The 17,684-nt window shown below is 42.2% G+C and overlaps 1 protein-coding gene across 1 annotated transcript in view; it reads left to right on the forward strand.

Moving 5' to 3' along the window:
• TRPM1 (transient receptor potential cation channel subfamily M member 1) overlaps positions 1–17,684 on the forward strand; it is a 224,436-nt gene that overhangs the window by 168,464 nt on the left and 38,288 nt on the right. Inside the window, exon 22 of the mRNA XM_089652440.1 lies at positions 14,357–14,608. Within this exon, the coding sequence (XP_089508566.1) occupies positions 14,357–14,608 (252 nt within the window). The remainder of the gene's footprint in view (positions 1–14,356; positions 14,609–17,684) is intronic.

Consider the following 17,684-nt stretch of genomic DNA (forward strand, 5'->3'; position numbering starts at 1 on the left):
GAAATTAAAGATCCGGAAGGTCGTTATCTTCTACTTGTAGGGCAATTGCTGGATTTTGAGGTCACCATTGCCACATACTATGCTCCAAACCAGGGTCCTTTGCCATTCCTTTCTCATCTCTTCTCGGTTATTGCTCATCATACACGAGGCACGCTTTTAGTCTGCAGAGACTCCAACTGTACACTGTACCCTTTTCTAGACAAATCCCCACAATCTCACACTCCACATATCCCCAAACAGTCCTTTCAATCCATTCTGCATCAGCACTCACTGGTCGACTCATGGAGGGAATCCAATCCTACTAAACACCAGTACACTTTTTACTCCCACCCACACAAAGTCTTCTCAAGAATCGATCATATTTTTATGACCGCCAGTTCTTCCCCTCGTATCTTGGCTTCTGATATTCTTCCGATCCCATGGTCAGACCACTGTGCTGTGATCACCACCGTTGCTTCTCTAGCTCCTTCTCCCGCTGATCCCTCCTGGTCCATCAACGAACGCCTGCTGGCTGACCCAGCCCACTGCACAGAGATTGCTGCTACCCTTAAAGAGTATCTCTCCCTAAATCAAACCCCCGGGATTTCCCCCCTCCTATTGTGGGAAGCGCATAAACCAGTAATCCGCGGATTCTGCATTAGTAAAGCCTCCTTCCTGAGTAGAGCAAGGAGGCAGAAACGCCTCCTCCTTGAACAAGAGTACGACCAATCCCATAGTGCCTTTCAAGCATCCCCCACCCCAGCTAACACAGAAGCCCTTGAACACTCTCGACTAGCCCTAGATCTCTTCCTTACGGACCAAGCCGAGCTCTCCATCCGCAGGTCACATCACAAATTTTACACTAAGGCCAATAAGCCCGACACTTTTCTTGCTCTCTTTCTCCGTAAACTAGACCACACCGTTAAGCCCATAAGGTTGCGGACCTCATCGGCAAATTTCACCAGCAACCCGGAACGGATTCTACAAATTTTCCACAAACACCTCTCGAGTCTCTACTCTGCCTCCGCTCCCTTTGACTCTTCCCAGGCCGATGCCCTTTTTGGTTCCCTTCCTTTTCCAAAATTGGCTGGTGAGCATCTTGCTACGCTAGAGCGACCCATCACCACAGTCAAAGTCACAAATGCTATAAATTTCTTGAAGCCCCGCAAACGCCCAGGACCTGACGGCTTTTCAGCCACGTACTATAAAAAGTTTGCCCCCATTCTCACGCCTGTCATGACGAATGCCTTTAATGCCATACTCTCGAATCATATCTTTAGTCCAGATACTGTGCAAGCCAACATCTCTATGATACCGAAGCCAAACTCTGATGACACGCAATGGTCTAATTACACTGTTCAACAAATTTTTATTTTTTGCCAGTTTTGGAAACAAAAGGATCCATTTCTTAATGAATTTCACATTCTGAGTTCAAATATAACAATGAAATTTGTCAATTGGCTCTAGTTTTTCTGTAAACGGAAAGTTTTCTACTATAGGCGTAATGACTACATAATGCACAATAATTATATAGATAGATGTCTTTCCACAAATATAAAGCAAGTGATAATGACTACATAACAAAGCCTAAATGGCATAATATATTGCATAGGATTACCAAGAAAAATTATAGCCATAAGCTAAGTTGAATCATTTTAATACTTAGGATTCTCACTAGTTTTGTCTTCAGTTTGTGTCGGTTTTGCTTCTCTTGGCTTTTCTCTTGTATTCGAGGAAAGGGCTATCTCTTACAACTGCACGTGACTACACGCTTCAGGTTCTTCCTCACTTGACTCAACCACGAAGGATTCTGGTGCTTTAGGAATTGGTAGCCCCTCTCCATGAGGAACTGGACGTATTGCCGATGGAATATTTGGATAGTGCACAGATAACTTTTTCTTCTTATTTAGCCCTTTTACAATTGGAGGCACCATACAAAAGTAACAATTACTAACATGATCTGTTGGCTCTCTCCAAATCATTGGCACAGCGAAAGGCATAGATGCCTTTTTTCCATTCAACCATTGCTCCAGTGCCGTCCCACAAGAATTGCAGCATATATGTGGTGCCCAGCTCTTGTCCTGGTCTCCTATCTTGCAGCCAAAATACAAGTTGTAGGCTTTCTTAATCATTCCTGTTATCCTCCTTTTTTGTGAGATAAGTTATTTCACCGCAGATATAGCAGAAATTATCTGCTTTATTCACACAAGTTCGAGGCATTACTGAGTAGCCTATATAAGCATAAAACGAAATGTAAAGACGCTGTGGAACTACAATCAGCTACAGATACTGCAGCTTTTATGCAGTGAAGTGATGCAATTAAAGGCTAATATTGCATCATCTCAGTATACATGCAATTTTCTATTGGTCACCAGTATCAATTGTGCAATATGCAGCTGAAGTTGCATCATAATTTTGAATGGCTTACGTCATTAGATGGGTGAATATATCATGGAAACTAGAGCCAATCAACATTTTTTAGGGTCATTTTCGTTTTCAGCACCCCAAAATTATGTAAGATTAGCTAATTTTATGCCCAAAACTTTTTACCTGTTGAACAGTGTTACAGACCAATTTCCCTCCTTAACGTAGATGTTAAACTGCTAGCCAAAATCCTATCAACTCGCCTCAATGCATGTATTGGTTCCCTAATCCACAACGATCAGGTTGGTTTCATACCAACTAGGCAAGCAGGAGACAACGTTCGACGTGCATCCCTATTAGCACATTTAGCTAAATTCCGCAATATTCCCACATGCTTTTTGTCCTTAGACATTCGGAAGGCGTCTGACACAGTCTCATGGTCATACTTACATTACATCCTGCGCCGTTGGGGCTTTGGCCCACATTTCTTAACCTGGATATTTTCTCTCTACCAGGGCCCCTCGGCCAGAATTAAATATCTAGGACATCGGTCCGCCCATTTCCCGATTTTATGTGGCACCAGGCAAGGTTGTCCCCTTTCCCCCTTGCTTTTTGCACTAGCCATAGAACCACTGGCACTATTGATTAGAACCGATCCTGATATCCGAGGGCTTGAAATAGGAGGCACCTCACATAAACTGTGCTTGTTTGCTGATGACGTCCTGCTTTTTCTCACTTCTCCCTTAACATCTACGCCTACTCTACTTCGTCTTATTGATAGGTTTGGCGCGCTCTCTGGCCTTCAAATTAACCCCCAGAAATCATGGGCGCTTAATATCTCGCTACCACCTAACGAACTTACCCACCTCAAACAGATCTTGCCATTCTCATGGTCGCAAGACTCCGTCCCCTTTTTGGGTATAAAATTCACCCCGCATATCTCAGGTCTCTATAACGCTAACTACATCCCTATGCTGGCCCATCTAACGGCACTTATGACTAAATGGTCCTCCCTTCCTCTAGCTTGGCTGGGCAGAATAGCGGTCGTGAAGATGTCGATCCTTCCCAAAATCCTTTATCTTTTCAGAGTTCTCCCTATATCTGTACCCACTCATTACCTGCGAGTTCTGCAGCGCCGTATTTCTTCTTACGTTTGGGGCAAAGTCCGCCCCCCGTGTCCCCCGCAGTACTCTATACCGATCTAAACTGCATGGCGGTCTGGGTCTCCCTGAGATCAGCAAATACTACCAAGCGGCGCATATGGCACAACTACCAAAATATCACACTACCTACGAAATCCCGCAGTGGGTCATTCTCGAATCCATCGAGTGCGACCCCTTTTCTATAGCAAACCTTCTTTGGTTGAGACGCATTGACCGCCGCGCGATTGAGAATCCCATTACTATGCATTTTTTGTCCCTTTGGGACAAACTGAAATCTCGTTACCTGCTACAATCTCCCCATAACCCCCTCCTTTCCTATCTTCGTAATCCAGCCTTCCCCCCGGCCTGGTCCGCACCGCACGTCTTTGCTCAATGGGCAACGGCTGGTCTCACCCAGACCCGTCATTTTGTACTCAGGAATCAATTTAAATCTTTTACCTCTCTCTGTGAGTCCCATAACCTCCCCACCTCAGAATTATTTAGATATTTGCAGTTGAAACATTTCTTTGCTCCGTACACATTGGCCGCCAACCCAATTTCCTCACTGTCTCCCTTTGAGCGAGCATGTCTCCGAGACCCTCATAGACGAGGTCTCATTTCCTATCTATACTCCCTTTTTACGACCCCATCCGTTTCTCCATTACCCTCATATACCGATAAATGGGAAGCTGATTTAGGCCGGCAAATCGACCCCTCAGATTGGGACCTCATTTGGAACAATACCAAGGAGTCCTCGCAAAATGTTGTGGCCCTGGAGACCAATTACAAAGTCCTGACCCGCTGGTATCTTGTCCCAACCAGAATTGCGAAATTTACCCCCCCCAGTTTGTTTCAGAGGCAGCGCAGACCTAGGAACATTTTTTCATATTTGGTGGGATTGCCCAATCGTCCGTACTTTTTGGGCGGAGGTATTCAGAACACTGTCTGCACTCAGCGCCACAACCCTCCAACCAAGTCCTCTAGTCGCGCTTCTCAATCACCGGCCACCAGACATCACAAAGGCAAATTTTAAGCTTATTCTGCAAGTCACCACTGCGGCCAAACAGGTTATCGCTAAAGCCTGGAAATCACCCTTACTGAATACGACTGCAGTCATGACTAGGGTCACTCAGGCGATGATCCACGCAAAAATTGAAGCCACTATCCTGGATTCCATCCCCAACTTTAAAAAGATTTGGAACCCATGGGTGGAGCATTTCCTCCCACCCAACTTTGACGAGTCCCTTCTCAACCCATAATCTATGTTTTTTGCTTTACGGGAACCATCCTTTGTTGATACTGCGGTTATTTGGCTATTTTCAGTATCCCCTTCCTTGGTGCCGTACACCCTATCCCTCCCTTCCTCTCCCCCCTCCTCCTTTCCTTCATGTTAGGCTCTATTTGATATTTGTTGTTCACTCTTGTTAGTGCTGCCTGACTAGTATAAATGGGAACCTTACTTGTTCATTTACTGTACACCTCTAATATCCCATTTGCTTACTTATAACTTATGTTGTTGTACTTTAAAACAATAAAATGTTTGAACAAGAAGTGACTCATGCACTGTAATGGAGTGGTGAGGTGGAGGTAGAGGGATGCACTGTAATGGAGTGGTGAGGTGGAGGTAGAGGGATGCACTGTAATGGAGTGGTGAGGTGGAGGTAGAGGGATGCACTGTAATGGGGTGGTGAGGTGGGGGCATGTATTGCAGTTCGGGGGGTGATGTGGCAGCAGATAGATTTGCTGTGATTTTTTTTTTTTTTAAATTTAAATATTTATTAAATTTTTTCATATTAATACAAAAACCCAAAGGGAAAAAAATTCTTATACAAATAAACATTTATGACGTTTCTACCCTTTCCCTTACTATAAAAACTCTTTTCTTCCCCATCCCACAACCCCTCCTTCCCACCCCTCATCCCCCCTCCTCCCCCTCTGCAAACTCTAGCCCATTCTAATCTCTTGAGGCTTTGCTAACATGTTAGTTTATATTTTCCTATATTTCTCTTTTAATCTTGCTCTTTCCCACTTTTCCCACCTCCTAGAATAAACTCTCATCTTATCTTCCTGCATATGGTATGATCTTTCCATTCTACCTATCTGATTTACTCTATTAATCCAGTCTTCCTCCTTCGGTACCTCCGATTTCCGCCAAAACTTGGGTATCAACCCTTTCGCAGCATTCAAGAAGTACCATATACCTGAATCTTTATATTTATTTACAGATATCTCCACATTGTGTAGGAGGCACGTCGTTGGGTCTAACCCTATGTCAACTTCAGTTATTTCTTTAATCAATTTGACTATTATCCTCCAAAAAGCCTGGATCTTCGGGCATTCCCACCATATGTGAAACACCGTGCCGATCTCTCCACATCCTCTCCAACACATATTTGAATTTTCCCCGTTCATCTTGTGTTCTACACTCGGTGTAATGTGCCATCGTGTCACACACTTATAATTAACCTCAACCTCCCTCGTACTAATATTATCGTGTATCAATCTAAACAACTTTCTCTGTCTATCTTCGTCAAACTCAACTCCCATATCTCTTTCCCATTTTGTTATAAAGTTTAACTTTGTGTTTGTGTCTAATTCTGTGAGTATTCTATACACTTTTGAAATACCGTGTTTCCCATCCTTTCGTGTCTCTAACAACTTTTCAAACATATTCCACTCCTGTTTTATTCTCAGGGGTTTCGGTAAATTTCCAATAAAACATTTCAATTGATGATATTTCCACTCATCTATTCTAATAAAAATATCTCCCTTCTTCTCTATTAAATCTTTAAGTGATCTCAATTTCCCCTCCACCAAAACATCTCTCAGTTGGGTATCCTCCTTTCTAAACCATCTCCCTGATATCTTATTCTTTCCCGGGGGAAAGTACTCAGTATTTGTGAGAGGCATTAATATAGAATTGAATTCCCATTTCATGTTTTTGTGTAAATTGTCCCATACCCTAAAGACATTTAAAGTGTAGATACTTGTACTTTCTTTAATTCCCCTAAACTGTGGTGGAACCCATATCATCTGACTCAATCTAATGCCACTAAGATCATTCTCAATTGTTACCCAGCTTTTCCCCTTATGGTTAAATGTCCAGTCATATATTCTTGCTAAGACCACTGCTTTATAGTATCTCTTGACATCTGGTAGACCCAATCCCCCTTTCTCTTTAGTCCTACTCAATGTTTCATATGCTATTCTAGGTTTTTTATTCTTCCATATGTATCTTGTTAACATTTTTTTCATTATCTTAAAGAAGGCTTCTGGAATTTTAATTGGTACCATTTGAAATCTATACAGTATTTTAGGCATAATTACCATTTTGACTAAGTTTATACGTCCTATCCAGGATGGATTTCCTCCTTCTAGTCTTTTTAAATCTTCCCTGATCTCGTTTATCAAAGAGATATAGTTTAATCTATACAAATGCTTAGATGAGGCAGTGAGTTTTATTCCTAGGTATTTTATCTCTTTTTCTCTCCATATAAAGGGAAATTCTTTTTGTAGTTTTTCTTTTTCATTCTTTGATATATTAATATTCAGGATCTCCGTTTTCGTTGGATTAATTTTTAGATTTGATAGTTCACCGTACTCCTTCAGAATCTTCATTATATTTGGGAGAGTTATTAGGGGATTCCCCACATAGAACAACAAGTCGTCCGCAAAGGCCGCAACTCTATGTTCTATGGATTCTATCTGAATTCCCTTTACCGATCCACTTTTTCTTATTATTGACAGCAGAGGTTCAAGTGATAGTACATATAGTAAAGGGGACAGTGGGCAGCCCTGTCTTGTACCATTAGACATTCCAATGGGTTCTGATCTCTCCCCATTTACCGTGATGATTGCAGTAGGCTCCCTATATAATTTACTTATCCATTCTCGCATTCTAACACCTATCCCCAGCACTTTTAAGTTGTCCATCATAAAGCCCCAGTCCACTCTATCAAATGCCTTCTCTGCATCAATTGACAAGAGCACCACCGGGGCCTTCCCTTTTCTACTTTTCTGAATAAGCATCAGGGTTCTCAAGCCGTTGTCTCTACCTTCTCTCCCCGGTACAAAGCCCACCTGGTCTCCATGGATCCATTCAGGCATCAGATCCTTCAACCTGTTTGCTAACACCTTTGCATACAGTTTAGTGTCTGTGTTCAATAATGAGATAGGTCTATAGCTGGAACATTGAGATGGATCTTTTCCCTCCTTGTGAATAAGTACTACATGGGCCTGTAGGGATTCTCTCCTCACTTCCATCCCACCTCCCAAAGCATTCATATATTTCTCCAGCTTGGGTAACAGTACTTCACTAAATTTCTTATAGTACTTAACTGTATAGCCATCCGGGCCTGGGCTTTTTCCCCCCGCTGTGCTTCTTAATGCTATTTTAATTTCTTCCTGGGAGATTTCTGCGTCTAGAGCATTCAACTGTGCTTCACTTAGTTTTGGTAATCCCGCATTTTTTAAGTATGTCATCTTTATTTCATTAATTCCCTCTTGAGCTTCTTTTAGAGGGCCTTGGGGACTAATATTATATAACTTTTTGTAATACTCCGTAAACACTTTAATAATCTCTTTATTTGAGTGGACCAGCTCCCCCTTTGAACTTTTTATCTTTTCTATATAGTTCCTATTTTTCTTTTTATTCAAAGCTCTCATTAGATATCTTCCTGGTCTGTCTCCCCATCTATATCTCTCATTCAAAACCCTGTTGTATACTCTTCTCTTTTCCTCATCCATCAACCTCTCTAGCTCATCTTTTTTATCTAATAGCTTCTGTCTCGTATCTTTTGTTATTTTCTTTTTATGGATCTGCTCCAAGTCCAATATTTCTTTTAAAAGCCCACTGACCCTCTCTCTTCTTTCCTTTTTCTTCCTTGCTCCTGCCACTATCAAGATTCCTCTTATGAATACCTTGTGGCTTTCCCAGACTGTAGCTATCGATACTTCCTCAGTTTCATTCTCCTTAAAGTATACCTTAATCTCTCTCTCGATTTTCTGAACTACATCCTCATCCAGAAGAAGAGCCTCATTTAACCTCCACCCTAATCCTCCAGTCCACCTTCTTCCCCATCCCATTTTCATTACGACCGGGGCATGGTCCGAGAACGTCCTTGTCTCTATGTCAATTTTAACCAGATGATCTATAAGTTGATGGTCTATTAAGATGTAATCTAATCTCGAGTATATCTCATGTGCATTAGAGAAGAAGGTATAGTCTCTGTCTTTCATATGCGTTATTCTCCAAGTGTCCACTAGTTGATATTCATGCATCGCTTTTTTCAAGACTCTCAGAGACCTACTCCCCTCTCTTTGCACAGAAGAGGTATTATCCTTTTGTGGGTCCATACAGAGATTTAGGTCTCCAGCTACAATCAAGCGCCCTTTTTTAAATTCCATTAATTTTTTCAACAGGCCCTTCATATACATCTCCGGATTTTTATTAGGGCAGTATATATTGGCTAAAGTACACTCAATCCCCTGCAGTCTACCTTTTAAGAACAAAAACCTCCCCTCCGGGTCAGTTCTTCTATCCTCCAGCTCAAATCTCATATTCTTTGCCAAACCTATTGCGACCCCTTTTGCTCTTTTAATTGGAGAATCTGCATAGTACCATGTTGGGTAGTATCTGGATTTCAATTTCACGTTTGCCTCTATCTCAAAGTGCGTCTCCTGTAAAAATACCACTGACGTAGCCCTGTGATGTAACTCATTAAACAACCTAAATCTCTTCCCTGGACAACTCAGCCCGTTCACATTATAGGTTATAAACTGTATTTCTTCCATCATTCCCAATTAACTCCATCCCTCTTCCAAATTGCCTCTTCCTCTTTATCCTTTCTGTCATACAGAGTATTACCCCAATACCTCCTCCCCTCCCACCCTCCCGCCCAACTCCCATCCCCTCCCCCCTCCCTCCCACCCTCCCCATCTCCCCCCTCCCCCAACTCCCCCCACCCACCCACCCCCAAGGCCTTCTTTGCCTTTGGATCATACTCCACCTCTGATCCCTACCTTGGAGGTTCGGCTCCGCTCATGGCCGCTCCCCTTCCCCCCCTCCTCCCCGGGGTCCCTTTATCTGATAGCTCTCTATTTACTCTTCCAACTAGCTGCCACTTTCCTTCCCTACTGGTATATAAGTCTCCCTCCTCCACTTCCCAACCCGGTATCTCCAGTCTCTGCAATCCAAATTTATCACAAAAATTTTTCATATCTTCCGGAAATCTCAGAGTTGCCGAAATTCCATCCCTCCAACCGATCAGACTCGCTGCTTGTCCCCATCTATATTTCACATTATGTTTTTTCATCTCTTCTAATAAAGGTTTCAATGTTTTCTTTCTTCTCAAAGTCTCTGCTGTTAAGTCCGCAAAAATTTGGATATTTTTCTCTCCATATGGAATATTTGTTCTTCCCTTAATCTTTCTCCATATCTCCTCTTTATCTCCAAAATTGTGGAATTTAACTATTATATCTCTTGGTTTTTCAAATCTTTTTTCTTGTTGGTACTTCCCTATCCTGTACACTCCATCCAGTTTAAACATCACCACCTCAGCTTTATCCACTATGGAGTTCAAGATTTTGCGGATTAACTCTTTTAAGTCCTCCCCCTGGGTCAACTCTGGGACTCCTCTTACTCTTAAGTTATTTCTCCTTTCTCTATTTTCTTGTTCTTCCATCATAAAAAACAATCTTTTTTGTTCTTTTCTATTGTCTATTATCCATCTCTCTAATTTTGGGATAACTTGAGCATGACCCTGAACTTTTTCCTCTGTTTCCTCAAACCTGGTTAGCAGTTGTTCTAATTCTTCCCGGATTATGCCCATCTCTTGCTTTATTGATAATTCCAAATTTTTAAACATCTCCGCCATTTCCTTTTTATTTGGTATTTGCAGATCTCTTTCAATTTCTCTCGGCCCTATACCTTCCGGTGGTTGTTGACTATTATATACCGGTCCCAGGGAGAGTCTCGGACTATTATCCAGACTTATTTCCAGTTCACTTTTTTCACTCACTCCTTGAGGTCTTTCTGGGGTCAAATTTCCTTGTGGTATATACTTCTTAATCGAACCAGTTTGAGGGTTCTTAGACCCACTCCCTTTTGTATTTTTACCTTTCATGTCTTCAGCTCCTCCAAACCTTCAGACCCTCCCAAGGAATCCCCAATTTCCTTCTCTCAGCTTAGAAAATACAATTTCCTTTTGCGCCCAATGAAAGCATTGCTTAAATCTGATGTACAGAGAAGAAAAATCCAATACATAAGTCCAGGATATAGAGAGTATATAGGGAGTATATAACAACCCCTGCAGTATACACAATGTTATCACTCACCCTCCACACTGGAATACTTTTCAGTATGCAGTCCTCTCCTATAGTTGTCTTTCCTTGGGGGATTCCTTTGGGTCTCTTTAAGCCTTTATCTTTCTTTTCTTATTTTCTGGGTTGGAGGAGGTAAGGGAGCTAGAGGGATGGAGGTGGTATAGAGGTATGTAGCACCGTTCCACTTTACACCTCTACACATCACTCACTTGTCTCCCCTGGGCTGCTGGACGCCGGGAAGCCGGCTGTTTCTTCTGCTCCCAGAGCTCCTCCGCGGCTACCCACGTGTGGGAGCCGCTATGTTCGTCTCCCGGGCAACCCCAGTCCTGCTCCGGAGCTAACGCGAGAGACGCCGAGTGAAAGAGGAACTCAGCCGTCTCTCTTCTGGGCTCGCCGCCACGCCGTCTCCTCGACCACACTCCGACTGGGTAAGACTCCAGTAGGCTCCAGCAGACTCCAATGCTGCTCCAGTGCAGCTAGTTATGGGACCGGGACCTCATAGGGAAGATGTTCGGGGAAGGGAGCGAGGAGTACTTACTCCACGCTCTCCCGAGCCGCCATGTTCAGGCTCCACCCCCCCTGATGTAGATTTGCTGTGATTGGCAGGGGTGATATAACAGTGAGGAGTGTGCTGCAACTGAGAGGGGGTTGGCAGTGGAGAGATAGAAGAAGAAGGCTACTAATATTTATTTATTTTTTATTACAGGTTCTTATATAGCGACATCAATTTACACAGTGCTTTACACATATACAGTGGGGATCGAAAGTTTGGGCACCCCAGCTAAAAATTTGTATTAATGTGCATAAAGAAGCCAAGGAAAGATGGAAAAATCTCCAAAAGGCATCAAATTACAGATTAGACATTCTTATAATATGTCAACAAAAGTTAGATTTTATTTCCATCATTTACACTTTCAAAATAACAGAAAAAAAAAATGGCGTCTGCAAAAATTTGGGCACCCTGCAGAGTTAATATCTTGTACTGCCCCCTTTGGCAAGTATCACAGCTTGTAAACGCTTTTTGTAGCCAGCCAAGAGTCTTTCAATTCTTGTTTGAGGTATCTTTGCCCATTCTTCCTTACAAAAGTCTTCCAGTTCTTTGAGATGTCTGGGCTGTCTGTCACGCACTGCTCTTTTAACCACTTCCCGACCGGCCGTTGTATATAAACGGCCGGACGGTGGCACTGCAGGGTCGGGTGGCCGTCTATAAACGGCCTCCCCGCACCCTGCTTGTGCGCGCTCCCTGGGAGCGCGCAGCACCGCGATCCGATGCCCGCTGTGTCCTTCGGACACAGTGAAACACCGATCGTCGGACGGGACCTCTGTACGAGGTCCCGATCATGTGATCACTGATTGGCCAATCAGTGATCACATGCAAAGTAGTAAGCAAGATGTCACTTCTGACATCATTGCTTATTATGTGTGAAATCTGTGAATGATCACAGAGGTCACATGGTACAAGGCTATTCACAAAAGCCTTGTACCATGTGACAAGCTGTGACCAATCACAGCTCACTCAGTTCTTCTCAATGAGTGCAAGAATGCACGCAGAGAGAAAGAGAAATGATTGCTTTTACATCCTATATGGGTGTAAAAGCAATCAGTGTAAAAAAAAAAAAAAAAATCTTCATCACCCCTCACAAGTAGTACAGTGTCACCATGATGATACTGTACTGCTAGGGTGACAGAATGTAAAAAAAAAATAAAATAAAATAAATAATAATATAAAAAAATAAAATAAAAATGTAAAAAAAAATGTTTAAAAATTATAATTTTTGCTTATAAACTAATTTGGATTTTTTTTTTTTTTACTAAAAAGATAACAGAATAAATTTTGGCTAAGATTTATGATGAAATATTATTTATTTGCAAAATTTTATAAAAAAAACACTTTTTTTCAAAATTTTTGGACATTTCATTTACATAGCAAAAAAAATACAAATCCCAGTGGTGAATAAATACCACCAAAATAAAGCTTTATCTATCTAAAAAAAAATGGTAAAAAATTCATTTGGGTACAGTGTTGCATGACCGCGCAATTGTCATTCAAAGTGTGATAGCGCTGAAAGCTGAAAATTGCCCGGGTCAGGAAGGGGGTAAAAGTGTCCGGTCTGGAAGTGGTTAAGGTCTATCCATAGATTTTCAATTATGTTGAGGTCAGGAGATTGTGAAGGCCATGGCAAAACCTTCAGTTTACGCCTCTTGATGTAATCCCCCTGTGGATTTCGAGGTGTGTTTAGGATCATTATCCATTTGTAGAAGCCATCCTCTCTTTAACTTCAGCTTTTTCACAGATGGCATCAAGTTACCATCTAAAATTTGCTGAAATTTTATTGAATCCATTTTTCCTTCTACTCGTGAGATGTTCCCTGTGCCACTGGCTGCAACACAACCCCAAAGCATGATTGATCCAACCCCATGCTTATCAGTTGGACAGAGGTTCTTTTCATTAAATTCTGTGCCCCTTCTTCTCCAAACGTACCTTTGCTCATTCCAGCCAAAAAGTTCAATTTTAACCTCATCGGTCCACAGAACTTGTTTCCAAAATGCATCAGGCTTGTCTATATGTTCATTTGCAAAGTTCAAACGATGATTTTTGTGGTGAGGACGTAGAAGAGTTTTCTTCTGATGACTCTTCCATGAAGACCATATTTGTACAAGTATCTCTTTATAGTGGAATAGTGTACCACAACTCCAGTGTCTGCCAGATCTTTCTGGAGGGATCGTGCAGTCAAACGTGGGTTTTGAATTGTTTTTCTCACAATCCTGCGAGCTGTTCTGTCTGATATTTTTCTTGGTCTTCCAGATCTTGCTTTAACTTCCACTGTTCCTGATGACTGCCATTTCTTAATTACATTCCGAACAGAGGATATTGACATCTGAAAACACTTTGCTATCTTCTTATAGCCTTCTCCAGCTTTGTGAGCGTCAACTATTTTCAGTTTCAGTTTTCTAGACAACTGCTTAGAAGAACCCATGGTGCTGATTGTTGGGGCAAGGTCAGATGAGTCTGGGCATTTAAAACCTTTGAGATTGACATAACCTGGTCTTCCCAGACGATGATTGAGAACAATCCATGACACTGGCAGGTCTCAGCTTTGCAAAGGGGGCAGTGCATGCTGTAAATTCTGCAGGGTGCCCAAACTTTTGCAGACGCCATTTTTTTGTTTTCTGTTATTTTGAAAGTGTAAATGATGGAAATAAAATCTAACTTTTGTTGACATATTATAAGAATGTCTAATCTGTAATTTGATGCCTTTTGGAGATTTTTCCATCTTTCCTTGGCTTCTTTATGCACATTAATACAAATTTTTAGCTGGGGTGCCCAATGTTTCAATCCCCACTGTATATTGTACATTCATATCAGTCTCTGCCCTCAAGGAGCTTACAATCTAAGGATGTTCAGCTATGCAAATTACAACTTTTTTAGTTACATAACACTGCATTCCTATTTATTGCATGAAATACTATCTTTACCGTGTGACTTCTGTTTAAGTGATGTGATCAGAGAAGCATTTTTTTAATTTTCTACTCTGCCTTTACTCCAGATTCTAATGTCTGAACCAGGGAAGCTGAGCCAAAAGGTGAAAGTTTGGTTACAAGAGTATTGGAATATTACAGACCTTGTGGCCATTTCAGTGTTTATAATCGGAGCGATTCTACGGCTTCAAAATCAGCCATACATGGGATATGGTAGAGTCATCTACTGTGTTGATATTATCTTTTGGTATATTCGTGTCTTGGATATTTTTGGAGTCAACAAGTACCTTGGTCCCTATGTAATGATGATAGGAAAAATGGTAAGTGAACACATGAACATAGATACCCTTATCTTTACTGATGACATCCAGACTGCAATTTAGGATATATCTCTGATTTAATTTGCAAGAAAAATAAATGTCCTTATTCATCCACTCATGTGGATAAGTAGGTCTCCTACTACTTTAAATAGCTTATTTGGGCCAAGCTGGTCCAAATGAACTATTTCCTGCTGCACTGGCACTAAGTACTGCATGAATTGGATGGACAGTACTGAGCGAACTATTGGCGCTATATAAATACTGTATAATAATAATAATGTAACTTCAACTACATACAGTAATCAGAACAATTCAATACAGAGTCAGTCTGAGCGCTGCTCAGCCATTCATAGACAGCTTTGTATTCTGTGAATAAATGCAAATCTCCTTCTGATTGGAGGGGAAGAGGTGGGCTGATTCATGCTCTCTGACTCAGTCAATTAGAGGAAGCTTTGTATTCATTCACAGAATACAAAGCTGCCTATGAATGGCTGAGCACCACTCAGACCGATTCTGTTTTGTTCCAGGTTTGAGACGGGATGTCTCTGTCTCACAGCCAGAACCCAGCACTGTGCACTGTATGTAGCTGAATCAACCTACAGTTCATACAGTGCTTAGAAACAGTGCAGCACTTAGTGAAGGAAATAGTTGGTTTGGAAACCTGGAGATCAGCTTTAAAACCTTTTAAATTCTGCTTATATCGTTTTATTTTGAGAAGCAATTAATCAAGAGACATTGTGATTTAAAGTATGCCACTTGTAGTTGCAGTCTGTGGTCTGTTGCTTTCCACAATGTTTTGTATGAGCACACTTTGGAAATTCTCTTACCATGTAGAGATGACATTTACTTACAAGCTTGGTTGTTATTTGTCCATGCTAACAGACCTAGTCAACTGAAGCAGTAGTGAACATGGGTCGGGGTTCTGATTCAGCAAGGCAATATGATGGTTTGAAAATATTGTGATGAAGCAGGCACGCATCTAAAGTGTGTTTATAGTAGAACTATAGGCAAAACTTTTTTGATTTTGGATAGAGCAAGGATTGTTATAACCCCTGCCAGTTTTTTTTTTTTTTTTGCCATCTGTGTCCCATTGCGGAGATATCCCTTCGTTTCCTGTCCCATAGCCAAACAGGAAGAGGAATTCTTGGGACCCCCAGATCTCCAGAACTATTGTCCCCATTGGAAGATTTCCCTTCTATTTCTTATATGGGGACAACTCAAAATGTGGAATTTTCTTTTACTTTCATCTTCAATGATAGTGGAAAACATGACAAATAGAGAGGGGGAATCTCCTTAAAGTGCCAAAAAGGTGAAGTTCCACTTTAATGCTTCGTCCCCTGCTCCCCATTAAGGATTGGCACCTTTGGGGAGCGGGGGGAGTGGGTACCCAAATTTGACAGGTACCCTCTCCCACTTCGGCTGCGATCGCCTAGGCGATCAGAAGCGGAAGTTGTCCTCCCTCCCAGTAGTCTTGTGGGACACAAGACAGGTCCCAGAAGACTACGGGGCCATTCACAAAGCGCAGCGCTGTGTGAAGTCGCAAGCTGTCACAGCCGGGTGCCCACACTAAAGATTCCGGCGCCAGGGAGAGAAGATGGCCGGTGAAACCAGCCATGCTAAGGACACCGCTGGACCGAGGGACAGGTAAGTGTCTGTATTTTAAAAGTCAGTAGCTACAGTTTTTGTAGCTGCTGACTTTTATTTTTTTTTTCAGCTGGAACTCCGCTTTAAGCAGACACAAACAGCAATAAAATCTGACAGTTTTTCCTTTAGTTATATTTTAAACCTCAAAATAAAAATGTAATATATTGCAGGATACAAATCCTTACATGTGATAGCTACATTGGTTTTCCTTCTTTTGGATTTTTCCCTTAATTGTTATCCGGAGATCCTGCCAGTATGTTTTTTTCACCAGACCAAGATGTCCGGCAAAACTGGTAGTTAGAGAGTTAAGACGAGGCATTTAACACTGACGGGGTGCTTACAATGGTCAGCTTTTATTCATTTATCCCAAAAGGAACTTTGCTATAACAGCTTAAAAAGTGTAACATACATTTAAATCTACTAGTTCTTCTAACACTACGTTGTGCACAGGCTGACAATGCTGCTGCCCAAGGTCCTCCATAGATACAGTGGAGAAGTGAGTGTAGCCACCCTAAGACAGTAAGGTTCTGTTTGCACTGCACCGCAGCAATTTAGTGTGTGGGCAGCCTTCCATTCCAGGTACAGTGAGCCAGCGGTAGGGGGCAGGGTGCTGCATATTTTGGCCCTTCACACAGTTTCCTTTTTTTGCCTCAACTTTATTTTAAGTGCACAAAGTGATTGCTGTACAGTGACATGCAATACTTCCTGTACACTGCGATAAAATGCAGCATGCCTGTTCTTGGTTCTGTTCTTGGGCCCCTCCTTTTCTCTCTCTATACCTCCTCCCTGGGCCAACTGATAACCTCCCATGGCTTCCAATACCACCTCTATGCTGATGACACCCAGATCTATCTCTCCACTCCCCAGCTCACCCCCTCAATCTCCTCACGTATCACAAATCTACTAAGCGACATATCAGCATGGATGTCACATCACTACCTCAAACTCAATCTTTCCAAAACCGAGCTTGTAATATTTCCTCCTCTATGATCCCCCACTCAGGACTTTACCATTAAGATCAACAGCACAACCATTGGTCCTTCCCCTCATACCAGGGTGCTAGGCGTAATCCTAGACTCTGACCTCTCCTTTGGGTCCCACATCCACTCACTGGCTAAATCCTGCCACCTCAACCTCCGGAACATTTCCAAAATCCGCCCCTTCCTGACCAATGACACCACAAAACAATTTATCCACGCCTTGGTTATATCCCGCCTTGATTACTGCAACTCCCTCCTCACTGGTCTACCGTTACACAGGCTATCCCCCCTTCAGTCTATTATGAATGCTGCTGCTAGACTCATACACCTTACCAACTGATCAGCGACTGCTGCCCCTCTCTGCCAATCCCTTCATTGGCTTCCACTAACCCAACGTATACAATTCAAAATACTAACCACAGCATAGAAAGCCATCCACAACACTGCCCCTA

Source organism: Staurois parvus, unplaced genomic scaffold (assembly GCF_062004578.1).
Source record: "Staurois parvus isolate SC_StPar_1 unplaced genomic scaffold, SC_StPar_1.0 ptg000682l, whole genome shotgun sequence".
Taxonomy (NCBI): domain Eukaryota; kingdom Metazoa; phylum Chordata; class Amphibia; order Anura; family Ranidae; genus Staurois; species Staurois parvus.